This window comes from Chinchilla lanigera, unplaced genomic scaffold (genome assembly GCF_000276665.1).
Source record: "Chinchilla lanigera isolate Chin_1 unplaced genomic scaffold, ChiLan1.0 scaffold00081, whole genome shotgun sequence".
NCBI classification, from domain to species: domain Eukaryota; kingdom Metazoa; phylum Chordata; class Mammalia; order Rodentia; family Chinchillidae; genus Chinchilla; species Chinchilla lanigera.
Genome location: NW_004955482.1, coordinates 8,254,709 through 8,282,488, shown reverse-complemented (window position 1 = coordinate 8,282,488; position 27,780 = coordinate 8,254,709). Strand labels below are relative to the sequence as shown.

Genomic DNA, 27,780 nt, shown 5'->3' with positions numbered 1-27,780 from the left:
CAATCGGCGCGCGCGCTGCTGTGCGCATGCGTAACCCCGTGGGTCAGCGACGGCGGCCGGGAGGCGGAAGTGGAGGTGGTTGTGGCTCGGAGGACTGTGTGGAGTGCTGCTGCTGAGGCGGCGGTGGTATCGACGAGGCGGTGGCGGCGCTGCCCGCCCCGGGCTGCTGTGCCTCTCAGCTTGGCTCCCAACCTCCCCTGAGCCCGCCGGGGCCCGCGCCGGCCAGCGTCTGCCCTATGAGTGTGTCACTGATTGTCATCCGATTGGAGCTCGCGGAACACTCGCCCGTCCCCGTCGGCTTCGGCTTCAGCGCCGCCGGTGAGACCCGCGGCCGCGTCGCCTTCGCTGTGGCGTGGTCTGGGCCCGGGGTTCGCCTTCCCGAAGGGCAAGCCGGGGACAGGCTGCGGCGAGGGCTCTTCCCTCACCCGGACGCGGAGAGCGGGTTGGGCTCGCTCTCGTTCCTCCGTCCGTGATTAAGAAGCCTTCTCGCGTGTCGTCCCCGCGAGGTCCCCTGCGACCCCTTCTCCCGCCCGCTCCCGCGGGATTCTGTTTCTGCCGGGCGCGTCTCCCCCGCCCGTCCCTCCGGCCCGCCGGGGAGTCGTGCTGTGTGTGTGTCTCGCTCGCGTTTCCTCCTTTCGGCTTCGTGAAAGCAGGGACTGGATACCAGCGGCGCCGCGGGTCCCTGGTTCTTTGGGTGGGCGTTCATTGAGGTGTCTCATGACAAAAATCGTTAAATAAAATTTGGACCCTTCCCGCGTCCCAGCCCTGCGCTGAACACTTCCCTGGTGTGCGTTGTCGTAGGGATCTCTGAAGCTGCGCTGTGTGGTACAGGATGGGTGGCACGCGCCCTTTACAAAGTGGGGAACTCAGGCCCAGTGATTAGAGGGTTTGCCCAGGGTTATCGGTTCATAGTGGAATTGGGATTCTAACTCAAAAGAGTGAACCCTTCGCCCCCAGCCACGCACCACCTTACTGGAATGCAGCTCCGACTGTGTTCCTTGATGCCCAAAAACTTAACTACAGCCGGGCGTGGTGGCGCATGCCTGTAATCCCAGCACTCGGGAGGCTGAGGCAGGAGGATTGTTGCAAGTGTGAGGCCAGCCTGGGCTACAGAGTGAGCTCACGGTCAGCCTGAACTGCATAGCGAGACTCTGTCTCAAAAAGACCAAAACAAAAAAGTTACCTACAAATAGCGTTCTTTCAGAAGCTGCTTTTAATCGAATGTTTGGTGTCTGCTGAAGCTTCAGTTGTGGGCAGAATCAGATGTGGTATCTTCTTGAAGGGTGCCAACAGTTGAGTAAGGGAGACAGATGAATTACATAAGAGCAGATCACAAGTTCAAGCCGAACCTGGGTGGTTTAGTCACTTAGCAAGACCCTGGCTCAAAATTTAAAAAGGGCTGGGATTAGCTCAGTCCTGGGTTCAAACTCTAGTACCATACATACACACTCGAAAGAATAAGCATACAGTTACAAATGTGATGAGTGGCATAAAAGGAGAAACTATTATAAGAAAATCTGGTGTGGGAGGGTCTGGGGCAGGTAAAGATGATGTCGCTGAAAACTTGCTGAGTATGTGAATTTTGGAGTTGCAAATTCAAGATTGAGTTGGTTGGGGAGTTTTAGGGTTGTTTTTTTTTCCTTTTGAAACAGGGAGGGTATCACTACATTTTCCAACTGGGTTTAAATAAGTATGACTTAGATAAGCTTGGTGGTACACATCAGTAACCTCAGCACTCAGTAGGCTGAGGCAGGAGAATCAGTAACTGGAGGCTATTATGGACTACATAGGAAGTTCAAGGGCCTTATGGACTATATAGCAAGATCATGTCTTAAAATACAAACAAAAAGTTAGTTGAACATCAACTAAATTGTCCTACATCTAGGTGGATTAGTCATGGAGTCATTTATTTTTAACAGATATTTAGAGAGCCTTCACCGTATGCTGGACATGGTAGTATCAGTAAGTCTGGGAATACAGTGGTGGGCAAGATGAGCGTGGTCCCTTCCTTCACAGAGCTTATTGCATAAAGGGTATTTCAGTCAAGTCTCCAAATTCCTTTTTCCCTTTTATGTGTTTCATTGGTTTAAGACAAATAATAGGTTTTCATGACTTAATCCACAACATGAGGGTAATCCAGGCTCTTCAAGAAGATGATTTCTACAATATGGCTTATTAATGGACTTGCCACCTTAATTTTGGGCTTAACAGAGTCTTAGTTTATCAGATGTGATTAATATATTAGTTCCTCTGGGCATAATCATCTTTGAACCTTCTCTGAGGCCCCTGCTTTTATCGATTTATTTATAGTGCATGATTTCATGAAGAAGGCCATGCATTTCTGAGTTTATTGTACTGATTGCCCATTGACTTGTTTGCTGAGGGTATTGAAAAAGTACCAGAGTGAGTGAAATGGATACTGCAAAACTGTCATATCTTCTTGGGGGAGAGGAACAGAGAAAAAAGGGAAACCTATTCATAGGCACATTGAGAGTGGAGGAGAGCTTGTCTATTATCATGTATTAATCTTTCATGCTTTTTTTTTTTTTTAGTCGGGGAAATGTCTGATGAGGAGATCAAAAAAAAGACACTCGCTTCAGCTGTCGCCTGTTTAGAAGGGAAGACACCAGGGGAGAAAGCAGCAATCATCCATCAGCACCTTGGCCGTCGGGAAATGACAGATGTAATCATTGAGACCATGAAGTCCAACCCAGGTATGCTTTCTGAAACCCTGGGTTCTCTTTTGCAATGTAGGCCTCTGGTTACCTATTTTATACATGCTGTTTGATGAGCCCGTCATGTTGACCCTTAGCATACTTATGTTTTTTCACTGCCTGTGTGCTTTATGTGAGCTTGTTTATTGTTGTTTTGGTTCTCTTTTTCATTATTATTTTTTTGAGACGAGGTCTGATTATGTAGCTCAGGCTGGCCTTGACTGGCCTTGAACTCACAGTGATCCTCTTACCTCAACCCCTCTAGGTGCTGGGATTACAGGCATGTACCACCACACCTGGTTTATGTGATGCTTGTTAAGCCATGTTTCACTGCCTCTAAATGTTTCGTTTAAGTTAGGCATGGTGCTGCACATGTATAATCCAAGTTATTCAGGAGGCTAAGGCAAGAGGATCAGTTGCCCTTAGGAGTTCAGAGTCAGTCTGGGCAACATAGTAAGACCTTGTCTAAAAAAAATTATATAGTTGATTAATTAATTCATCCTAACAAGTTGGATTTGCCACTGTAGTCAGTGAGGGAGAACGCCTTACCACCTATTTCAGCAGATCATAAGTGCATTAAGATAAGCATATTGTGCCTCCCCCTGCTCTACCCTTTCATTCCAGTGGAAGTGGTGATTGTTCTGTGTCTTTGAGCGTAGTCAGAACTGGTAGGTTTGGTTTTCTTTTTTTTTTTTTTTGGGAACTGGGAATCAAACTCAGGACCTCATGCTTGCCAGGAAGGCACTGGGCCACTGAGCTATATCCCCAGCCCATGCTTGGTTTTCAAATGCAGTAGTCCCAGATGTTTGCCCCCACTTACGAGTGCATGATGGAAAATGCCTGCTATATTATGCTCCTAGCTGTCCTTCAGTTTCTCAGTATTGAGATGTTTATGGGGGAGAAGGCAAAGTTGGGGTGACCCTAAACTCAGCTGTTCTCTGACTTCACGTGGTTCTTATGCAGTACTTTACATTTCCTCTATCAGAGTTTATTGTTCTGACTTGTATTTTAACCTAATTAGAATCCTTCAGTATATCTCTACCTGTTTATGATCTGCTAATTTCTGATTTATGAAAGATGAGTTAAAAGATACAATGGAAGAAAAGGAGTCTTCAGAAGCATCTCTCCCTGCGCAGAAAAATAGAGATCAAAATAAAGAATGCATAAATGCGGCTCCTGATTCTCCATCCAAACAACTTCCAGACCAGATTTCATTCTTCAGTGGAAATCCTTCGGTTGAAATAGTTCATGGTATAATGCACCTATACAAGACAAAGTAAGAAAATCCTTTTGCCTTTTGGGTTGATCTGTTTTTTGCCTTGGAGTAGAGAAAACTCTTGGCCTTTCCTGTACTGTGTATAAGGGAATTTCTAGATATTTTATCTTCTCTTGATCTTGTAGATAGGATTAAAACTCTGTCTTATGAAAGAAATATGTAGTACACTTTAAAAAAAAAGTCCCTTAAAAAAAAAAGAAGAAAGAAGATATTCCCTTAGCAATTAGGCATGGATAGTGATTGGGGAATTGAAAGAACAATGGTAAAAACAAGCAAGGAAAATGATCCACAATGTCATTGCCATCTCATACCCCCAGCTAATCTTTACTAAAACTAGAAAGTCAGTTAACTAATTATAATGGTATTACTGGTTTTTACCTTACTGTGATCCATACAAAACTTACTAGAGGCACAGAGAAAGGAAGCATTTCGCTAGATTGTTCACAAGCTGGGCTGTCAGCCTCTTACGATTAGTACTGATACCTTAAAGGCTTTCCTTCTTCTAATGTGTTGGCCAGGTCCCTCCTGGGAAAACAGCTGTGAAGTGAGTTTGTAGCATTTTAAAAGGAATTGAAGCTGGACGTAGTGGCACACACCTGTAATCCCAGCACTGTGGGAGGCTGATGCAGGAGGATTGACAAGAGTTCGAGGCCAGCCTGGGCTACATAGTGAATTCGAGACCAGCCTGAACTACATAGAAAACCCCCAGGTCTCAGTAACACCCACACGCGCCCCCAGAAAAAAATTGAATTGTGGGAGGTTTTTCTTTCCCCTCTTCTAGCTATTCCAGCTCAGCAACACTTTGTTATCTTTAATCCCATCCTCATGGTTTAGGATTCTTCTAGATTTAGAGCTCTTATTTTCATCTAAACCCTTTGCAAGAAGTCCACAGCTAGAAATGAGTCCCTCAACAACAGATTATTGTTCAGAAAATAATTGAGTAAAACACAAACTTTGAATTTTCCTAGTACAAATTTATGACTATAACAAGTCTTTAACTGCAGATTGGAAACTCTAGTAGGGGTATAATTTTAAAGCCTGCCTTAATGTTCACTGAAGATATGTTTGGGGATTTTGCATTTATTTATCTAGTGTGTATTTCAAGCCAAATGACAAGATACTTAAATTGAGTTGTGAAATATTACAAGTTGTATTTTTCCTATTTTCTTGGACATAAAAGTTACCTGATTAGTGTTATCTGAACTAACTATACCGCATCTATTCAAGACAGTCTAATTATTGTCTTATTAGTAAGATGACCTCCTTAAAAGAAGATGTGAGGCGCAGTGCCATGCTGTGTATTCTCACAGTCCCTGCGACAATGACCAGTCATGACCTTATGAAGTTTGTCGCCCCATTTAATGAAGTAATTGAACAAATGAAAATCATCAGAGACTCTACTCCAAATCAATATATGGTGCTGATAAAGTTTAGTGCACAGGTAAAAGTTAAGATATTAAAAATCTTTTTGCCACAGAAACTGTCATTTTGAAATTGTGTGATATTAGCAGTGTGTGATTTACAGTGTTTTGCACGTAATGTTCTTGACATGTATCTTCTAGGGTACTCTTGTAACCATAGATGCATTTCTTAATTCATTAGCAGAAATAAAACTGTTATTCAGGCCAGGGATATAGCTCAGCGGCACAGCACCTGCCTGGCAATTGCAAGGTTCTAAGTTTGATTCCCGGTACCAAACAATTGTTATTCATACCCATGAGTTTTTAATGCATCTTACTGGGTATAAAATCTGAGGTTTTACTTGTTTATTCAGTGATAACTACACTAGTAAAGCAGTAATTCCCAAACTTTTTGAAATTGACAACCATCATCTTATTTGCCATGACCTTACCTCTTTCATTCTCTTTTTACAAGGTGCTCTTTGATGCATTTTAGAAAATTTTTTTTTTTTATTTTGGTGATAGGAGCTATTTTATGACATTCTTTGAAGTGTTAAAGAGGCTTTAGTGTCTTGATAGAAATCACTGCAATAGGGTGACTAGAAGAATGGTGTTGCTTTCAGTTTTGAAGGTGATTGTGCATTATAACAGTTACTGTTTGCTGCAGAAAGGTCTTCCCTTCCCTTCTATATCATTCACTACATTAGGCAGCAATTTTCATACACCTCTGTTCTAAAGATGTTAGAAAGGTATCCTGTTGGTTTGCCTACTGTTCTTTTGAGCATGCATGTTTCTATATGAATAAGCTTTAGGTACTCAGTTATTCTTAGGTTCATTCAGTTTGTATTTTGTGTTAAGAGCTTGTTGTACATGTCCATTGGAATTTCTTCAGTTTTTTTTGTGTTTTTGGCTTTTAGGCAGGGTCTCGATATGTAGTTCAGGCTGACCTTCTGCTCACTGTGTAGGCCAGCCTGGCCTCAAACTTAAAGGGATCCTCCTCCCTCAGTCTCCTGAGTGCTGGGATTACAGGCACACGCCACCATAACCAATTTTCTTTAGGTTTTGAAGTGCAATTTTGTTGTAAGTTAATTCTGTCTCACCTCAGTGATAAATGGCCTCCTGAATTTTCTGCAGATCAACAGTTCCTACTTGCTAATTAGCAGCTGGCTATGTCAATGAGATCATGTGCTGTTGCCTCTCCGACCAGTCACGCAGGTGTGTGAGTGAAAAGGAGCCCATGACACAGGCCTCCTGGCTCTTTCCTTCCTCATTATAGAACTCCAGCATTGATAGCAGTGGCAGCCATTCAATGACCTGGTGAAGGAAATCAAGAGAAATGACAGTTGGAATATATTTGTGTCTGTTCGATAAGCCCCTTTAGTGTGGAGTTCTGTGTAGAAGAGGGCACATAAGCCAGGTGTGGTGGTGCACGCCTGTAATTCCAGCACTTGGGAGGCTGAGGCAGGAGGATCATTGTTCGAGACCAGCCTAGGATACAAAGTGAATTCAAGGCCAGCCTGAACTGCATAGCAAGACCTTGTCTCAAAAAGACCAAAAAAAAAAGAGGGCACATAGTTCTTGAGAGAGGCATTTAGAATGTGTTTTACTGTCCTGTAGACTTAGACTTCAAAAGTTAACAGTGAGAACAGAAAAGCACTTAACTCCCCTTACTGTCAACAGATTTTCTGAGTTCTCTAAGGAACTTTTGAAGCTATGGAAAAGTGACACCTTAAACTTGGTAGCACATGTGATAATAAAAATGGTGATAATAAATAACCTTTATTAGCCAGGTGTGGTGGTGCATGCCTGTAATCCCAGCACTTAGGAAGAGGAGGATCAGTGCAAGGTGGAGGCTGGAATGGGCAACAACACTGAATTCAAGGCCAGCCTGGGATACAGAGTGAGACCCTGTCTCCAAAAAAAAAAAGGACAATATTAGAAAGTAGGCATAATGGCCCAGCACTCCCAGAGGCTGAGGCAGGAGTTCAAGTTCAAGCCCAGCCCAGGTAACTTAGCAAGACCTTTTCTCAAAATAAAAAAGGGCTAGGGATACAGATCAATGCAAAGGGCCTCGTCTCAATCCCCTGTACTAGGGGGTCAAGTTTATAGGCTTTTCAAATAGTCTGAAGTCTAACAAACCCACCACATTAGTCTATATAGTAAACTCACAAGCTTCCCCGTAGCAGGTGCCATTCTGTTAATGTGCAGATGATACCATGAATATTTTCTGTCGCTCTTGGTAGATTTTACTTATATATCTGCACTATCCTTTCCTCTTCTGTCTTGGTTGTTTTGAATTGCCCTATTTATTGCTACTCTGGAATCTTAGGTTCTGATCCTTATCCTGTAAAGGCTTATCCTATCAAACACTAAGATCTAATAACCTCTTGCCATAAGATCTGAAGTTGTTAAATTACTACTAGGCTCTAACGGGAATAATAGATTCAATAGCTCAGCCAGCTGTTGAGCACTTACTGGATACCAGACCCTCTTCTATGTGCTTTTCATTTATTAGCTCTTTGAATCCTTTCAACAATGGTACAAGACCAGTGTTCGAACTTTTCATTTTATTTGTAGTTGAGGGAATAGGCATAGATAAGTCACTAACCAAAGTTGTTAGACAAGAAGTGTCAGATTTATGATTCAAACACAGGCAGCCTGACTATCCTGGGCAGCTATCTGTGCTATTACTGTGTTCTTTTTACCATAGAACTTTTAATAATTCATAAACCTCCATATCTTTTGCAGTCTCTTGAGTTTCTGATGGCCTTGGCTTTATGTTGGAGGTCTTATAAAGAGATGTGCTTGGGCCAGGGATACAGCTCAGAGGCACAGCACCTGGCAAGCACAAGGTCCTGAGTTCAATTCCTAGTACCATAGATAGATAGATAGATAGATAGATAGATAGATAGATAGATAGATGTGCTTACAAACTGTAATATGGAGCTAGGTGTAGTGGTGCACACCTGTAATCCCAACACTTGGGAGGCTGAGGCAAAATGATCTTAAGTGAGTTTGAGGCCAGCCTTAGCTATATTATGAGTTCAAGGCCAACCTGAACTACATAGCGAGACCCTGTCTCAAAAAAACAAAAGCAACCCTCTCAAAAAGAAAATACATACACTTTAGGAAACTTGGTCTTTGATAAGGAATTTATAATTTATTGTTCTTGGAGATTTTTTTTTTTTTTTTTTTGAGACAAGGTCTCAGTATGCATTTCAGGCTGGTCTTGAGCTCACTTTGTAGCCCCGGCTGGTCTCAAACTCGCAACGATCCTCCTGCTTCAGCCTCCCGAGTGCTGGGATTACAGGCGTGCGCCACCACGCCCAGCTCCGAGTGGTGTAGTATTTGATTTGTTTGTTTGTTCTTGGAGATCGAAAAAAAGGCAAATAACGAGTCAGTACTGTGTTGGCTTATTTCATTTACCTCTTTTGTAGGACGGTTAAGAAAACCATTTTGAGAATAAAAATTCAAAAAAAATTTTTTAAAAAGAGAATAAAAATATATTCTCATTACTACCGCTAATTGCTGTGACAGTGGAGGGACCCTGACCATAATGGATGTTTCTTTTTCTGAATTTAGCCTCCAAAGGCTACAATACAAACAAAAGACTGAGAGAAGAAAGCTGGGTTTCTTTGAATCTTTGACTCCATACAGTGCACACATTTTAAATGGAAGTTATTTCTTCTCTGTTCTTTGCAGTGAGCAGCAGGCTTTTGTGCATTTGGTACTGGGTTGAAGAAGAAACCGTGTGTATTTTTGTTCCGTCCTCTCTTCCTAGTGAAGAGCACAGTATGTGGCACTTAGTAGGTGTTCAGGAAATGTTAGAAAAGTAAGCCAGGCATGATGGTGCATACCTGCAATTGTAGCATTGAATTGGGTTCAATCCCCAGCACAACACACATATACAAAAATTGAACAAATAAAGCTATTTTTCTAATAATGACTTTTGCTTTAGCATTCCCAGTGGTAGGATTGCAGGCATGCACCACCTCGCCCAGCTCTAACAATGACATTTTAAAGAAAACACTAGTGTGTTCAAATTGGGGATCTCAGCTGTATAGATGTTATTGGTTTTTATTTTTAAGTAACTTTCTTTGGTATAGATGAATAGCCCCACCCCTCAAGAAGAGTGTAATTTGGTGTTGAGTGGATTTGCTCATATCCCTTGACTCTTTCTCTGAGGCCCAGGCACTTGGTGAGCATTTACAGAACTCCAGACCCAAGCACGAGTCTGTCTTCCCAGCTCATGGCAGTGTTGGGAGCCTGGGAGAGCTGAGCTGAGCCCATCATCCAGGCAGGTAGTTCCCTCAGCGAGGGACACCTTGAGCTTTCTGTGCCGCTCACTCACCCACTGGTGTTTCAAGAAAAAGCCATTGCTCCAATACAATGGAGGAAGCTACTTTAAGTCGCCTCTTCTTACTATTAAAGAGATTTATTGGGGTCAGGAATATAGCTCAGTGGCATAAGTGCCTGCCTGGCAAGCATGAGGTCATGAGTTCGATTTCCAGTACCAAAAAAATAGAGAGATTTATTATCCAACAACTGGGTTGTACACATTTTGAATTTAAAATGCACAGTACACAGAATGTTTCCTTCCAGAAAGTCCTCCTTCCCCTCTCCCACTAAAACTACTGCATTCAGAATTGATTTTCCTTCCTCAGCTGCTTAGCTTACTTGCTCATATTAAGAAAGCATAAGTAATCAAAAATCCACAATTGGATTACATCATTGGAGTGTAACTAAAAGCTTAGAGTGGCTGTGAAATTCAGAACCCTGCAAGGGAAGTTAGGCAGGACTCTCTGCCTGGGATGGCCTTGAATCTCTTGGTATAGAGGCCGACAACACAGCAGAATTGCTCTTCCCCCGCCTCAAGCAGCTTGTCTACATTGGTAGGGCCGAAGCACACAGCTTTCTATGTTTGGGCTAATGCTTATGTGGAAGAAAGAAATCCAGATAAGCCTTGACGTCTCTGCTGTCTTGAAAAACTGAGTTTAAAAACTAGAATCTTATTTGTTGCTGTCTACTAAACCTAGGCTAGAAAGTTCAATTTTATCGGTGTCCTTATTCACAAATGCACATGTAGTTTTGCAAGTTTACCTGAAAGAATCTGCTTCTGTCTGTCTTACACTGTGAAGGAATATGACTATTAGTTTTTTTGTTAGTTTTGTTTTGTTGTTGTTTATTTTGTGTGGGTTTTTTTTGTTTTTTGTTTTTGTTTTTTTGAGAAATGGGGTCTTGTTCTGACTGGCCTTGAAGTTGCTTTGTAACTCAGGTTGGCCTTGAACTTATGGCAATCCTCCTGCCTCAGCCTCCCATGCACTGGGATTATAGACATGTGGCACAATGCCTAGCTGGTGACTATTAGTATTCTAAAACCTGATTTAGTTTGGACTGTTTGACCTTCACTCAAAGTTTTGCTTCTGGTATTGGATACTCCTGCTGGGATCCTTATGGAACTATCATAATTATTTATATCCTGTGTTATACCATATATTATTTGGTTTATTGAAAAAGGGTTGGGTTTTTACCACATACTGCTCCCTTTTTTGCTTCATTTTTAAACGTGAATGCTGATTTTTTTTTTTTTAAAGAATTCTTCCATAGCAGTCATCAGTTGTGATTTGGTTACAAGCTTTGCAGAAGCATATTTTCTCAGCTGCTGCAAAAGTGAAGATAGAGGAGAAAAACCTGTCAAGGGAATTGTTGCCCACTGTTGGTTGAATATTAAAATTGTACTGGCTTTCATCTTCCTGCACCTCAATACTTTCTGCCAGTCCAAGTCAAAACTCAGGAAACATTGTCAAGATATTGGAGACTGCCCTACAGTTTGATCACCAGCCTGCTTCAGTAGATGTTACTTCTTTCTGGCAGGTGCTTTGTCTTCTAAGTAGAGATTTACAAAGCTGATGAGGAGAATAATCAAAGCTATGCACCTTGAATATGAAGCAGACTTTCAGTCTATCTGTCTTGTTTCCTCTTCCCCACTGCTGTGCACAGGCCGATGCGGATAGTTTTTATATGGCATGCAATGGCCGCCAGTTCAACTCCATAGAAGATGACGTTTGCCAACTGGTCTATGTGGAAAGGGCTGAAGTACTGAAATCGGAAGATGTAAGTATGAATGCTTCTTTATTGATTATAAATACATCAGATTGGTATAAAATTAGATGTTAGGGTAGCTGTGGAAATGCCCAGAGTAGGCCAAACTGTAGAAACAAAGTAGATGGATGGCTGCCAAAGGCTGGGGAAGAGAGAAAGAGTGACTGCTAACAGCTGTGTGCTTTGTTTTGGAAGTGACAGAAAAGTTCTAGAATTAGATAGGGGTGACAGTTCTAAGAACTACCCAGTTGTATGCTTTAAAATAGAGAATTTCGGGGCTGGGGATATAGTTCAGCAGTACAGCACCTGCCTGGCAAGCATAAGGTTCTGAGTTTGATTCCCGGCACCAAAAAAAAAAGAGAGAGAATTTTCTTACACAAATTTTACCTCAAATTTACATTCCAAAAAACAATTTTTTTAATTATATTGTTAAAATTGAGCATTCATCTATCCCAGAGCAATGAAACATTGCTTAGAGCTGAAATGTTTTTATTGGAAATATTAACCCTTAATATTCCTTCTAATTGTTAATTCTGTTTTGCTGGTGATTTGCTGTTGCTCTGATCTGCCACCCTTAGTGGGAACCCTCCTTGCAACATGTGCTCATTCAAATCATTTTATTTTAAAAAATGGAAAAAAATAATTTTATAAAATAGCAGATTCAGCTCTTTGAGAATTTTAAGATTGCCTTTCTTTTTAAAGTAGACCTCATAAGTGCTTGCCTGGCAAGCCTGAGGTCATGAGTTTGATTCCCGGTACCAAAAAAAAAAAAAGTAGACCTCGTGCTGAGCGTGGTGGTGCATACACGGCACTGAGACAGGAGGATTGTCATGAATTTGAGGCCAGCCTGGCCTACATCGTGACTTCAAGGCCAGCCTGAACTGCATAGCAAGACACTTGTCTCAAAAAAAAAAAGACAAATGGAGAAGAAGCACACTAATCTACAGTCCCTGAGGAGTAGATATTTATGGGAAATTTCTCAAGCCACATGCATTCAGAGAAAAGAACGTCAAAACAGAGGCCTCATGCTGCAGCACTTGGCACAAAGGAAGCCCAACTGGATCATTCATCACATTTTCTTTCCCTAATCACACAGTAGACCAATTGAAGTAGAATTTATTTTCAAGCTGATTTCAAGGTAAAAAGATAACTAGGCCTACTTTTTAAATTTTCGTTTTGTTTTGTTTTTAGGAAATTAACAGTGGTTATACTGCATGTTGTTATCTTCAAAATAGTTGTTCAGATTACCAGATACTTTCAGTTTTTTGAGACGGTCTTGCTGTGTAGCTCAGGCTGGCCTTGAAATCACCACGTAGCCCAGCCTGGCCTCAAATTCAGTGATCCTCCTGCCTCAGCCTTCTGAGTGCAGGGATTATAGGTGTGTACCACCACGCCTGGCCCCTTTTGTTTTCTTTTTTATTATTTTATTTTTTGTAGTGCTATGAATTGAACCCAGGACCTCATGTAGGCTAGGCAAATCCTCTACCACTGAGCTACATCTTCAGTTTCCCTTTACCCGCTCCGTGGTACTAGGGACCTTCACACTGAGTCTATATCCCTAGGCTTTTTTATTTTGAGAGAGGATCACGCTAAATTATGGGGTTTGAATTTGCAGTCCTCCTGCCTCAGCCTCCTAGAGTGCACCACCACACCTGACTTTTGTTTATCCTTGTATATGTGCCTCTCCACCTTCACATAGACAATCCTTGCTAACTTGCTGGAATCTGGTTTTTGTTCACCATTGTTCCACACCTTAAAGAGTATCATATTTACGTAGCAAGGAGTTAGTGTATGCTGAGGCATAAATAAATGAGTGTTAGTGATACTGTGACCACTAAGTAGATTTTAATGTACTCTGGAAGTATCATTCAGATCACTGCTGGTGTGCTCCTTTTGTTTTATTGGGCTGTATTACAGTGACACACCTTTGGAACTAGAACTAGGAGTCTGGTTGCATTTCAGAGCAGTTTGTCAGCATTTTGGCAGCAATCTTTTCCTGGAATGTCAGGTCAACAAGGGCAGGAATTCTTGTCTCCTTTGTACACCACATAGTCTCAGTGTCCAGCACAGTGCTGGGAATATAAACAGGGCTCAGTCAGTACTTGTGGAATAAACGAATGAATGAATGATCTGCATTGAGCCGTAATGTTGAGAAGATCCTACTAGGAAAACTCTTGTTAAGAGGGGAAGAAGAGATGGCTGTGGGGTACACAGTGAGGCTTACCGTGCGATGTCTCCCTGCAGGGTGCCAGTCTCCCGGTGATGGACCTGACCGAGCTCCCTAAATGTACAGTGTGTCTGGAGCGCATGGATGAGTCCGTGAACGGCATTCTCACCACTCTGTGTAACCACAGCTTCCACAGCCAGTGTCTGCAGCGCTGGGATGACACCACGTGAGTGCAGAGACTGCCCCCACCACAGAAGCCCGTTCCTACACTGTGGGGTGGGGTGTACATGGGAAGGGAAGTCACACTCGGGAAGTGCAAAAGTTGGGAGAGGAGAGTGTCCACAGGAATCCCCGTCTGCTCAGCTTTCACCGAGCAAGGACCTTGCCTGCCTTGCTCCCTGTCGTGCCCATCGTGTCGCGTGGGGCATGGCTTCTGCCCTCAAAAACGTGCAGTTCATTGAGTGAAAGGGTTTGGGTACAAAAGAGGCAGGCTGGATCCTTTAGCTTTTTCTTTTTTTTTTTTTTTTTTTTCAAATCCTTTAGCTTTCTCATAGGAAACCCTGAGCCTCCTTACCTGTGCAAGAACTTGGTATTCTTTCTGCTTATTTCCTTTTCTTGCTTTTACTGACTTGGCTAGGTAGCATCTTGACATTAGGTATACCTGGAGATTGCGTTCTTGGTGCCAATTTAGTCAGCCTCAAATATACCCCACTTTCTGTTTGCCCATCTGATAAAATATATTCTGGACTAGTATTAAGTAGTATTACTTTGTCTTGACTAATAAAAAAGGTTAATTGATTTTTTTCATTGTCCTTTTATTGGCTTCCCCCTGCCCCTGGTACTGGGAATTGAACCCAGGGCCTTTGCACTGAGCCACATCATTAGCCCTTTTTCTGCTTTGTACTTTGAGGCAGGGTCTTGCTAAATAAATGACCCTAGCTGCCCTTGAAATTATGATCCTCTTGTCTCAGGCTCCCAGAGTGCTGAGATTATAGGCCTGTACCACTATGTCTAAATTGTTGGCTCATCATAAATCTAAACTTACAAGGTCAGTAGAGCACTGGATCTTCAACATGATCTTTATTGGAAAGCAAAGTGTCATGTGTGTTTAGTTTTATTGAAAACCTCTTTTTAAAAAAAAAATTTGGTAGTCTGGAATGGTGGCAAATGCTGGTAATCCCAGCATTTGGGAGGCTGAGACAGGAGGATCACTAGTTCAAGGCTAGCCTGGCCTACATAGTGAATTCAAAGTCAGCCTGAACTACATAGACCCTGTCTCCAAAAAAAAAAAAAAAAAAAAGAAGCAGGAAAATCACAAGTTTAAGGTCAGTCTGGGCAATTTAGCAACTTGAACCCTGTCTCAAAAAATAAAAAGGCCTGAGAATAATCTCAGTCCAGAGGCACTAGGTTCATTCCCCAGAACCACCAAAAGAAAAGAAAAACAAGCATTTAAGAGAAGAGGATATAAAGTCCAATTTTGAGACTGGGATGTGGCTCAGTGGTAGAGCAGTTGCCTAGCGTGCAGGAGACCCTGAGTTTGATCCCTAGCATCACTCTCCAAAAAATGTTTCCTGTTTAAAATATTTAGCACGTGACTTGTGTGTGTCATACATTGGGTTAGGCACATAAGTACTAAGCACTGAACATTTTTTTTAAAGTTAATTTTTTTGCTTTTGAGTTCTTTTATATCTAATCTGAACCATTATCTTTGGTGTCCTGAATAGGTGTCCTGTTTGCCGATACTGTCAAACCCCAGAGCCAGTAGAAGAAAATAAATGTTTTGAGTGTGGTGTTCAGGAAGTAAGTCATGGGTGTTGGCAAGAACAGTAACCATAACTTCAGGATTTTCTTCTGTCTTGTGTGGTCTAAATTTTTTCTCAGTCTGAGTTTTTTTTTTTCTTTTGCGTCTGATTTATTTTTTCTTATTGTCTGGCATCAGACAAGACATCCAAATATGTTATTCCTAAGCAAAACACTTTGGTTTTGTTCTCTATTCCTTTAAAAGACTTAGACTTTTATTGACATATTGTGAATGTTTTTTCTTGCCATTTGCCTAAAGTTCTGTAGAAATCAGAGAAAATAATCCATAAAAGCATCCTTGGTTATTGGGTTTTAAACCTATTTATTTAAAATTCCTATAGAGACAGCCCTAAGTGTCATTCTTTGACATCCCCTTCCCATGCCATGTGGGCCAGGTCATGTACTTTTATTTAACTAATTGAGATCTTACCTCCTTCTCGGCAGAACCTTTGGATTTGTCTCATATGTGGCCACATAGGATGTGGACGGTACGTGAGTCGACATGCGTATAAGCACTTTGAGGAAACACAGCACACCTATGCCATGCAGCTCACCAACCACCGAGTCTGGGACTATGCTGGAGGTGAGCGCTGTTCGTTTTCTAATTTGGGTTCATTCTGTAGGGAAACTTTTCCTCTGGAACCTCTCCTCTTTCCCTCACAGCGTGAAGTGTCATCTTCCTAACAGCTGTTGTAAACTTTAATCCTAATGGTGCCCCTGAAGGCACCATTTCCTCAGAATGGCCAGAATTGCACATTATAAAGAGTGTTTATGCTTCCATTCTTGGCCTCTCACTCTCTCTTTAAAATTCAAATGATTTGACCTGTTTTCAAAGAAAGTTAAATGTGTGAAAACAGAATTTCTGTTAGAATTAAAAGCACATGGCATGATCTGGGGCATGGTGGTGCATACCTGTCATCCTAGCACTCTGGAGGCTGAGGCAGAAAGGTCGCAGCTGCAAGTGTGAGGCCAGTCTGGGCTACGTAGCAAGTTTAAGACCAGCCTGAACTATGTATCCAGACCCTGTTTCAAAAAACAACTGGCTAGGGATATAGCACAGCGGCCTAAGCACCTGCCTGGCAAGCACAAGGTCATGAGTTCGATCCCTGGTGCTGCAAAAAACAAAACAAACAAAAAAAAACCCATAAAAAAACATGGCATGCTGGGTGTGGTGGCACACGCCTGTAATCCCAGCACTTGGGAAACTGAGGCAGGTTGATCATTGTGAGTTCGAGGACACCCTGGTTTACAAAGTGAGGTCAGGGCCAGCCTGAGCTGTATATCAAGACTTTTTCTCAAACCAAACAAAAAACATATGGCAACCTTTTTCATTCTGAAGAAACATGAACTTTGATCAACTCATTCTTTTCTTTTTTTCCGTTCTTTAGATAATTATGTCCATCGACTGGTTGCAAGTAAAACAGATGGAAAAATAGTACAGTATGAATGTGAGGGTGACACTTGCCAGGAAGAGAAAATAGATGCCTTACAGTTAGAGGTAAGATACTTACTAGTTATCACTGAGTGCCTGTTCTGTTTCTACTCCTTTTATTCTTCTAACTGGAAAACTTCAACCTTTTAGTTTTGCCATTTACCCTACATATAAACTTTTTAAAAAAAATTTCATCATTGGCTGAAGAATTATTTTGTTTGTTTTCTTTTTTGAAAGTCTAAGCTTCAGCTGGGCGTGGTGGTGCATCCCTGTAATCCCAGCACCTGGGAGGCTGAGGCAGGAGGATCGCTATAAGTTCAAAGCTAGCCTGGGCTACATAATGAGTTCAAGGCCAGCCTGACCTATATAGTGAGACTGTCTCAACAAACAAACAAACAAGCAAAAAACCAGAAAGGAAAGTCTAAGCTTCACTGTGCTTTTATTGCTTTCAGTGTGACATTCCTAATTATGTCAAATTCAGGGTAATTAAGACAGTAAAGGTACTTTCCATAGCTGCAGTAAGACCAGATATAAGAACATTCCTGTTTGCATCACATTAACAGCTGGAAATTGAACAGAAAAAGCCCATAGCATCTTTCTATCCCTGAAATTATTGGGTACAGGGGCTGGGGATTTAGCTCAGTGGCACAGCGCCTGCCTGGCAAGCGCGAGGTTGTGAGTTCAGTTTCTGGTACTGGAAAAAAAAAAAAAGAAATTATTGGGTACATACTTTGTGCTGGCACTTTATGAATCAGAGACTTATGTATTTAAGTGTATACTCAAAGTATATTTTATGAGTTAGAGACATATACTTAAGCCCTTTTTTGAGTATGAATGAATTTGAGGAAACAAAATTTGCACAGTTTGGTTTTTCTCCATAGCAGTAAATCCCAGCCACTGTAAAATTGTCATAAATTCTGTGTTAATGAAGACGAAGTTTCAGATGTCTTTTTTATGTAAATTTTGAAAAAGATTGTTTTAAGCTAGGTGCAGTGGGGCACAACTGTTACCTCAGCTATTTACTATTCTGAGGCAAGAGGATCACAACTTCCAGGTCAGCCTGGTCAACTTAGCAAGACCCTGTCTCAACAAACAAACAAACAAACAAACAAACAAAAAAACAAAAAGAAAGCCAGGCATGGTGCACACCTTTAATCCCAGTCTGTAATCCCCGCATTTCGGAGGTTGAGGCAGGAGGATTGTTGGGAGTTTGAGGCCAGCCTGGGCTACAAAGTGAGCTCAAGGCCAGCCTGAACTGCACAGCGAGACCCTGTCTCAAAAAAAAAAAAAAAAAAAAAAAAAAAAAATGAGAAGGGTTGGGGATGTACCTCAGTACAAGGGGAGCGGGATGTTGAAGGATGTTATCTTTTAGCCACTATTTCTGGTGCTGCAACTGTAGCACGGAACCAACTCCCTACCCCCATGAACCGTGTATTCTGATAGCACAGACATTCTCCTAATTGTCCCTTCCCTCTAGCCTACAAACATATTTAGGTCCTTTCTAGAATGGTCTATCCAAAATGGGGCTGTGATTTTACCCCTGCTTGGCCTTGGATTCCCCTTCACTCACAGTTTATAATATACCACCACAGCTCTGACTTGGTCCAGTAGTCCTCTGGGTTAAGAGCTCTGTGATTATGTCTCCTGTCTGTCAAGAACCCTGTCAGAAGTTCTAGCAGATCTGCCATAAGCCATCTGTCCTTCCCTGTAGTTACAGCATTGTCCGGTCGGTCATTCGTGCGCTGGTACCATAGTGCTGCTGCAGTTGCTGGGCACAGTGCTAAGGAAGCCCCAAAGGGGAGCTTAACCAAGCGTGGGTAGATGGAGAAGTTGGTTTGAGTTACATACAGATTTCTTTTTTCTTTTTTTTGTAGTGCTTGAGATTGAACCAGAGCCTTGTGTATTCTGAACACGTGCTCTACCTCTGAGCCACACTCCAGCCCTGAGATATACGTAGATCTGAAACCACTGTGGTTCTTTTTAAAATCAGCCAGACCAGTATAAGTTTTATATCTGTATTTTTTTTGTTCTTCCCAATTAGATTTTAAACCCCAGGGGGGCAGGGGAGGGGCAGGAGTATAATTGTCATTTCTATGGCCCTTGGTCCAGTGCCTGTTGAGTAGAGTGGACCTCTAGCATAACATACATGTGTGTATGTGTGTGGCTTTGGGCAATCAAACCCAGGGGTGCTCTACATGGAGCAACATCCCCAGCACTTTTTATTTGGTGAGAAGATCTTGCTAAGTTGCCTACGCAGCACTCAGACTTGCAGTTCTTCTGCCTCAGCCTCCCTAAATGCTGGGATTACAGACATACACCACCGACAATTCTAGCTCCCAACATAGCCCCAAGCCTGGTTGGCAGTGCTTGGCTCTGAAGGTGCCTCTGAAATGCTGGGATTACAGACATACAACCACCCCCGGGTTTTAACATACATTCTGATGAGCCAAGAATGGTGGCCCACACCTGTAGTCCCAGCTACTCCAAAGGCTGAGTCAGCAGGATCACATGAGCCAAGGTATTTGAGACCAGCTTGAGCAACATAGCAAGACCCTACCTCCTAAACAAAAACAAAAAAGTACATTCTGGTGGTTACATCTATTCTTCTATAAATCATTAAAGATCAGATTTTAATTGGATCTCATAGACTGATAACAGTGACTTACATTTATTCTCTATTTCCAGTATTCATATTTACTAACAAGCCAACTGGAATCTCAGCGAATCTACTGGGAAAACAAGATAGTTCGGCTAGAGAAGGACACAGCAGAGGAAGTAAGTCTGGTTTGGTGACTGCTGACATGCCATGTGGAAGGTAGCCTGGCAGTGTGTGGAAGAAGGCAAAGTACAGGGGGAAAGGAATCTTTATAGAGTTTTCCCTTCTTAGTGTGATGGGTAGAGAACCATTTTGCCTCTAAAAAAAACCTTGGATTTTAGGTATTGAGTTTTTTGGTATTTTAGAATTTTAAGAGGTTTTGTGTGTTTTTTAGCCTCAATCATATTTACTAGCACCTCATCTAATTCCATTAAAAACATAGAAGTATGTACATGAGGGTTTGTAATTTGAGTCGAACTGTTGGTTTGTCACCCTGGGAACAGTTGTTCTCAGGACCCTATCTCAGAAAATAATTAATTGGGAAAAGGGGGGTGATACCGTTCAGTTCTTCCAACATGTAAAAGAGAAAAGTGGTGTGATCTTAGTGAAAAGCTGTGTGGTGGCCCCAAACTACTTGCTTGATTTTTCCCTTGTTTCCAGCATCTGCAGGAAACCCTAAGGGTTCCAAAGAAGGTAGTTTGAAAACCATTTAGGGGAGGGGGAAGGAGGAGGGGAAAGGGGACATAAAGAGAATTAAGATGTGTTCTGTACATGTACCAGCTCCTGCAGTGAACATAATCATCACGTACTGCAAGCATGTACTAATAAAAAGAAAGAAAAACACCCAGTGAGCACTTGAAGTTTGTGTATAATTAGGACTTTAAACCAGAAGATAGTATGTATAATCCAACCATTCCTTTGGTAGCAAATGAAGGCTTTTAAAATGATTCTCTTAGTGACTTGCAAGTCCTGACCATTACCTGCACCTTCAGAGCCAAGCACTGCCAACCAGGCTTGGGGCCTAGGTTGGGAGCTAGAATCGTCTAGAAGCCCTGCAGGCAGGGTCCTGAAGCCCAGGCTCTTGTGCTATGCCCATGGGCTCTACTTTCTGAGTATGACTATAAACGTGAGAAATAGGATTTCTTTCTTAAAAAATACCTGCGTGACAGTAGCTTTTAAATAATCTGTAATTAAAAGTTATTGATGCAGTTCTGGCAAGAATCTTCCAGGCAGCAGCAGTGCCTTTCCAGAGGCACTCAAGGTCACTTGCCCTTCTGGTCTGAATAGGGCTTGATTGCAGCACATGCGGGGAAGGACTTGCCTCCCTGCGCTCGCTGGCGGTGGAGCACACTCACTGCCACATGGTGTCACATTATGGACTCACGGGGAGGCGTTCTGGCAACACAGCTGCAGCCTCACTAATGGGTTTTTCTACGGGAGACACCGGCGTGACCACCTAAAGTGCTTTCTGTAGCTCCCTGAGAGCCCAGCTCAGGATTCTCTCTGCCCTTTAAGATTCTTTAGGATTAACTGCATTCTTGAAGACGTGCCATGGGAAGTAAGTCAGGGGCAGGAAAAGGAAGCACCAGAAAAGTGCTTGTGCTTTTACCTTCAGGTGGGTAAGACGGACCCCAGGGCCGTGCCAGATGAAAGCTTGCAGTTTTTGAAAGGGTGCTTTTGTTTTCCAGTAGTAAATGTCATTTATCCTTAGAAGTTCATAGCCAATGGAGTCCTCTTGTTCTGCCACTGGTACTCTATTTAGTATTTTGGTAGTGCTAATGGTTGAGTGCAGGGCCTTGCACATGCTATGTCAGTGCTCTACCACTGAGCCACACCCCAGCTCTTATTATTAATTTTTAATTTGGAAAGAGGGTTATGCTGCTGTTGGTAAATTGCCCAGGCTGGCCTCAAACTTGTGATACTCCTGGCTCAGCCTCCCGAGTAGCTAAGATAACAGGCATTGCACCACCAGGCCCGGCTACACTAACATTTTACATTTATTCTGTTATATATGTATTTTTTACTACATATAACACCAAACTCATTCACAGTCAGCTAAGAAAACACTGATTTAAATGTTTTCCATGAGGCTTGTTGCATGAATCACAGTTAGGATCTCTGCTAACTAAGAGTTCAGATGTAGTCCAGAGGTCATGTCTCCTTTGCTGTAGAGCTTTTACCTCTGGTAGAGCAAGGCTTAGAACTTGAATTTGGACCCAGATTTGGTCCTAGACAGGATTCACCACATTCCAGCTATGTGACTTTGGGCAATGCCATGCATTTCTCTAAGCCTCAGTTTCTGTCAGTAGTTGACTTATCTACAACACTGGCTTATTCAGAGTAAACAGCATATTCCCTGTGAAACACATAGCCAGTGCCTGGAGTATAGGATTTAGGTTCTTGATCACTTTTAGTCCCTATAATTACTGCCTTGTGGTCCAGGTCCACTGAGCTTCCCCATGTCCTCTTCCTACCTCATCTTTATCCAGTGTCCTTAGACAGTAGAGTTGAGGCAGTTTCCAAGTCCATACAGGCCCATCAGCGTCAGCCCAGTGTCCCCCCTAGCAGTGTTCATTTCATAGATATATTGCTTTTATAATAAAAAAGCACCAGCCGAGCATGGTGGCACATGCTTTTAATCCCAGCACTCAGGAGGCTGAGACAAGAGGATTGTTGCGAGTTCGAGGCCAGCCTGGGCTACAAAGTGAGCTCAAGGCCAGCCTGAACTGCATAGTGAGACCCTGTCTCAAAAGGAAGAAAATTAAATAAAAAAGCACTGACTGCATTTATTTTGTATGCCTTCACAGTACATGAAAAAATGAATAGTTTAGAAAACAATAAAAGCTAGCTAGAATCAGCTACCACAAGTTTCTTAGATGAACAGTGGGTAATAACTGTTGGACTATAAGGTCAGGAGGAAAAGGCATTGGGGAGTTAATAATAGGAGGCTCTGCTTGGCCTCTGCCAGACCATCTCCTGCTTCAGTGCCTAAGGCTTGCTGGTTACTTTTCAGCTGCTTCACTGGGTATTCAGCAGCTTGATATCTTCCTCATCCTGGTATAGAGAAATAGTAAGGATGAAAAGGATTCCTCAAAAATTTTATTTCTGGGGCTGAGAGTATAGCTCAGCAGCATAAGCGCCTGCCTGGCAAGCACAAGGTCCTGAGTTCAATTCCCGGTACCAAAAACAAAAACAAAAATTTTGTTTCTGGGCCAGGTATGGTGGTACAAACCTGTAACCCTAGCACAAGTCTAGCCTGGGCAACTCAAAAATTTTGTTTTGTTTTGCGTCTCACTATGTAGTTCAGTTCAGGCGGGCCTTGAAGTCACTATGGAGCCCAGGATGGTCTCAAACTTACAACTATCCTCCTGCCTCAGCCTCCCAAGTGCTGGGATTACAGACATGTGCCACTATGCCCAGCAGTTGTGTTTTTTTTGTTTTTTTGTTTTTTTTTTTAAAGGACTGTGGACATAGCTCAGTTGGAAGGCCCTGGGTTTAATCCCTAGTACTGGAAAAAAGAAAGAAAAAAATATATATGTTGTTATCAGAAAAATTCTTTCAAATGATTACCTCACCCTTTTCAAAGTGCTTTGTCAAAGTCATAGCAAATAATTGGGGTGAAAAGGGTGACGTTAGTCCCAAGGACCACAAAATTTTACCTGTTCTCTTATTTGCTCTTTCAGATTAACAACATGAAGACCAAATTTAAAGAAACGATTGAGAAGTGTGATAGTCTGGAACATAGACTAAATGACCTATTGAAAGAAAAGCAGTCTGTGGAAAGGAAGTAGGTATAATTGGTTCATTAATGTGCTCTTCTTTCTTTCTCTCTCTCTCTCTTTTGAGACAGGGATTCACTATGCAGCTCAGGCTAGCCCTGAGCTCACTTTGTAGCCTAGGCTGGCCTCGAACTTGCAACAATCCTTCTGCCTCAGCCTCCCAAGTGCTGGGATTACAGGTGTGCGCCACCATGCCTGGCTCTTTCTTTCTTCCCTTATTTATTTTTGGTTTTTGAGACAGAGTCTTGCTATGTAGTTCAGGTTGGTCTTGAACTCACTGTGTAGCCCAACCTGCCCTTAGATTTGCTGTGATTCTTCTGCCTCAGGGTCTCCCAGGTGCTAGGATTACAGGTGTGCATCACTACACCCAGCCTCAGTTCTTTAAATTAGCTACTTTGGAGGGCCAGGGATATAGCTCAGTGGCACAAGTGCCTGCCTGGTAAGTGCAAGGTCCTGAGTTCAATTCTCAGTACCAAAAATAAAAAAATAAAATAAATTAGCTACTTTCTGGTCACAGGCTTTATAAACTGATAATTTCCTTCAGTCCTTCAGAAACATTTCATTTTCATTTGGGTACCATAAATCACCAGGTTTTCAGGGGGCTCTCCAGCAGATGGAGCAAACTTACTATGACTTGTCTTTTACTAAAACATGCAGTGCTTTCTGAAAGGTAGGTGCTAGAATGCAGCACTCTCCTGCTATCTCTGGGCTTGATGTGTGTGCAGATTTCTTCCATGTTAGTCTGTGCAAAGCAGCTTCCTCATGTCAAGAGCCTGTAGCTTCTTTGAGCCATGGTGGCAGAGACCTACTGGAAATACAGAATCTGGCCTTTGACAAGAAATAAAGGTCCGGGATACTGACTATGGAGTAGAAAGCTCAGAAAAGCATGGCAAGAACATTCTTTGCCGCTGTTCTTGGGAAAGAACATTGTTACTGATTGCAGTTATCTTTTTGGCTTAAGTTATATTCATAGAAATGATTGGATTTTTTACTTCCCTACAGATGGATCAAAAAAAAATTTCAGGGAGATAACTGGTCGTTAGAAATTGTTTAAATAAGCTTTTATTTTGGAATAAATTTAGACTTACACAAAGATTGAAAAGATAGTAGTGTATAGATTTCCCATGTGTCCATCACCCTTTTTTTTTCCTACTGTCAAAAAAAATGTGTCTACAAAACAATTGTCTAGCTGGGCATGGTAGCACACATGTGTAATTCCACCACTCTAGGACACTGAGGAGGAGGATTGAAAGTTTAAGCACAGCCAGGTGTAGTGGCACATGCATGCAAATCCAGCCCTTGGGAGACTGAGGCAAGGGATTGCTGCTTGAGTTTGAGGCTAGCCTGGACTACATAGTAAGACCCTGTCTCAAAAAATCAAAAACAAGTTCAAGTCCAGCCTAGGCAACTCAGCCATTTAGTGAGACCTGTTTAAGGGGTTGAGACCAAGCGTGCTGGCACATGTTTGCAATCCTAGCACTCTGAGAGGCTGAAGCAGCAGGATTGCAATGATCAAAGGCCTTGGGTTCCCTCCCTAATACTGCAAAAACAAACAAAAAAGCTCTTAATATTTTAGTCGTGGAAAATATATACATGCCACACAAAGTTTGTCATTTTAACCATTTTGAAGTGTACAACTTGGTGTCTGTTATGTGCATTCTCAGTGTTGTGCAACCTCCACAGTTGTGTTTCCAGAATTTTTCATCATCCCAAACAGAATCTGTCATCAGAATTTTCTAACTATTATAAAACAACACTGCACCAAGCGTGGTGGCACATGCCTGTAATCCCAACACTCAGGAGGCTGAGGCAAGAGGATCGTTGCGAGTTCAAGACCAGCCTGGGCTATTAAGTGAGCTCAAGGCCAGCCTGAACTCACTAGCAAGAACCTGTCTCAAAAAAAAAGACCAAAAAAAACCCAACACTGCAATATTAATGGAAATCCAAATCAGAAGCCATGGGTAGTGGCACATGCATATAATTCCAGCTATCTGAAAGACAATGGCAGGAGGAGCAAATGATTAGGGCAGCCTAAGCAAAATGGTGAGACCCTATCTCAAAATAAAAAGAGGGCAGGAGTAAAGTTCAGCACTCAGGTTTAATGCCTAGTATCCCAAAAAATGAATTCTCCTCACAAGTTTAAGTGAGGTAAAAACAAAGTTGGCCAGCACTCGGGAGGCTAAGGCAAGAGGATTGCTGCAAGTTCAAGGCCAGCCTGGGCTACATAGTGCCTCCAGGCCAGCCTGAACTGCATAGCAGAGACCCTATCTCAAGAAAAAAAAACAGAACTGGAAGTGCTTTTTTACTCGCTGGGTCCTGCTGTCTGGAGGTAACCATTATCAACAATATCAGTGAATATTTCTTCTTCCAGATCTTTAGCTCCACCCACATAAACATCTCACCTACATCATCTTTTCTTCTACCAAAAAAAAGTAAGAGCCGGGTGTGGTGGCACACACCTGTAATCCCAGCACTGGAGAGGCTGAGGCAAGAGGATTGATGGAAGTTCGAGGCCAGCCCAAACTGCAAAGCCAGACCCTGTCTCAAAAAGACCGCCCCCCCCCCAAAGAAAGTAAAAAAAATAAATAAGTACTCTCTTTGGTAAAGTACTGTTTTGGAGATGGTTTCTCATACTGGCACATCTAGATCTAGCTTGATCTTTGTAACAGTTGGATGGCCTGCATGGTGTAGATGATGAACCATAATAATTTCAACCAGTCATTTAAATTCTCATGTCTTACACTTACATAAAACTTTTTCTTTTCTTTTTTTTTTTTTTGAGACAGGGTCTCACTATGGAGTTCAGGCTGGCCTCAAACTCATAGCAATCTTTCTGCCTCAGCCTCCCAGCTACTGGGATTACAGGCATCTATCACCACAACCAGCTCTGTAAACATTTTTGCAATAAGCATCTTTCTCTGTTTGTCTTTTTGCTCAATCCCAAGTATATCTGTTCTGTGAGATTAAAAAAGCAGACTAGCTGTGTCAGAGTGCATGTGAATTTTTTTTATTTTTGTACATACTGCCAAGTTGACTTCCAGAGAGAGTTTGTACCAGTTCACGCTCCAGTGCCAGCACGTAGGAGTGCCTCATTTCCTGTGTCTGAGCCTTTTGGCATTCTGATATATAAAAATGGGCTCTCAAATGGTGTTTTAATTTGTAATTCTTTACTTATGAGTAAGATTGGGCAGCCAGAATCCTCACACCCAATTCTTGAAAACCCTTTGGTTAGACATAAACACCTTTTCTTCTCCAGCAAATGCAATGAGGTCAGAGCCCTTGACTCTCCAAGAATTTCATTGTCCCTCATAACTTCCTTATCACAACTATCATCTCTGAAGCACCTATTTAGCCACAGCTGCCAAACAGAGAAGCGTTAGAGTTTTTACCATGAGTCATACACATTTCTGCTATTGAAAATTTTCAGATGCTTTTAAAAAAGTGTCTTGAGAGTGCACCTGGGTAAGATTCTTACTTGGCATAGCTGACCACAGTGGCATTGGTCTCCTGCCGCATTGGAGGAGAGGCCTGCCAGAAACGGGTGCTGAGGTCCTGACTGCTATTTGTCCCAGTACGGAAGGGGGGCTGTGTCAGCAAGTGAAAAACATGCCTTTGTCTTCCTTTGTTTTGCAAAAGGTGCACTCAGCTAAACACAAAAGTGGCCAAACTCACAACAGAGCTCCAGGAGGAGCAGGAAATGAACAAATGCTTGCGAGCCAACCAGGTCCTCCTGCAGAACAAGCTGAAGGAGGAGGAGAGGTTATTGAAGGAGACCTGTGACCAGAAAGACCTGCAGATCACTGAGATCCAGGAGCAGCTGCGCGACGTCATGTTCTACCTGGAGGCACAGCAGCAGATCAGCCACCTGCCTGCTGGGGCGCGGCAGGAGATCCAGGAGGGACAGATCAACATCCCCATGGCCTCAGCCTCCAGCCCCTCGCCTTCAGGGGGCAATGGGAAAGTGCCGTCCAGGAAGGGCCGCAGCAAGAGGGGCAAGTGAGCTCCAGAAAAACAGTCCCTGAGACTGTCCGGGCGCTTCAAGGGTGTGCCGGGACCTTCGGCAGAGTGGGAGGGTGGGCCCTAATAAGTACAAGTGAGGATCAAGCTGCAGTGTTTGGCTCTTTCATTTGCTAGTGTGTGGTGTAGAGAATGTAGAGGCTGTTGTCGGGAGAGCTGGTGGCAGTGGGCAGTGTTTTCAGTGGTGGTAAGAGCTCACTAACCTCAGACATCCTAACGACCATTTTGCCTTCCTTCTTGGTAGATGCCCCACCTCTGCTGTGCGTTCTTCTGTTATGTTTCTTGAGTTGGAATATTTGTCGTTTATTTCTTGGGCAGGTTTAAGACAGTTTTTTTGTAACCTCAAAAGTAATGTTACCTAGCACTGAAGCACTAAACTTCATGAAGGTCATAGCTGCTGCTTTAAAGAGAGGTTTCTGTCAGGCGTGGTGGCGCACCCCTGTAATCCCAGCACTTGGGAGGCTGAGGTAGGAGGATCATTGTAAGTTTGAGACCAG

General features: G+C 42.7%; 1 protein-coding gene across 1 annotated transcript; it reads left to right on the top strand.

Annotated features, from left to right (window-relative positions):
* The first annotated feature begins 72 nt into the window (after positions 1–72).
* On the top strand, positions 73–27,780 carry Brap (BRCA1 associated protein). The gene is made up of 12 exons (XM_005403172.2): positions 73–318; positions 2,553–2,714; positions 3,792–3,990; positions 5,242–5,431; positions 11,391–11,504; positions 13,737–13,885; positions 15,384–15,459; positions 15,904–16,042; positions 16,848–16,957; positions 19,577–19,666; positions 23,171–23,274; positions 26,903–27,780. Exons 1-12 carry the CDS (start codon positions 237–239, stop codon positions 27,264–27,266), a joined length of 1,779 nt encoding a protein of 592 aa, XP_005403229.1. The 5' UTR covers positions 73–236; the 3' UTR covers positions 27,267–27,780.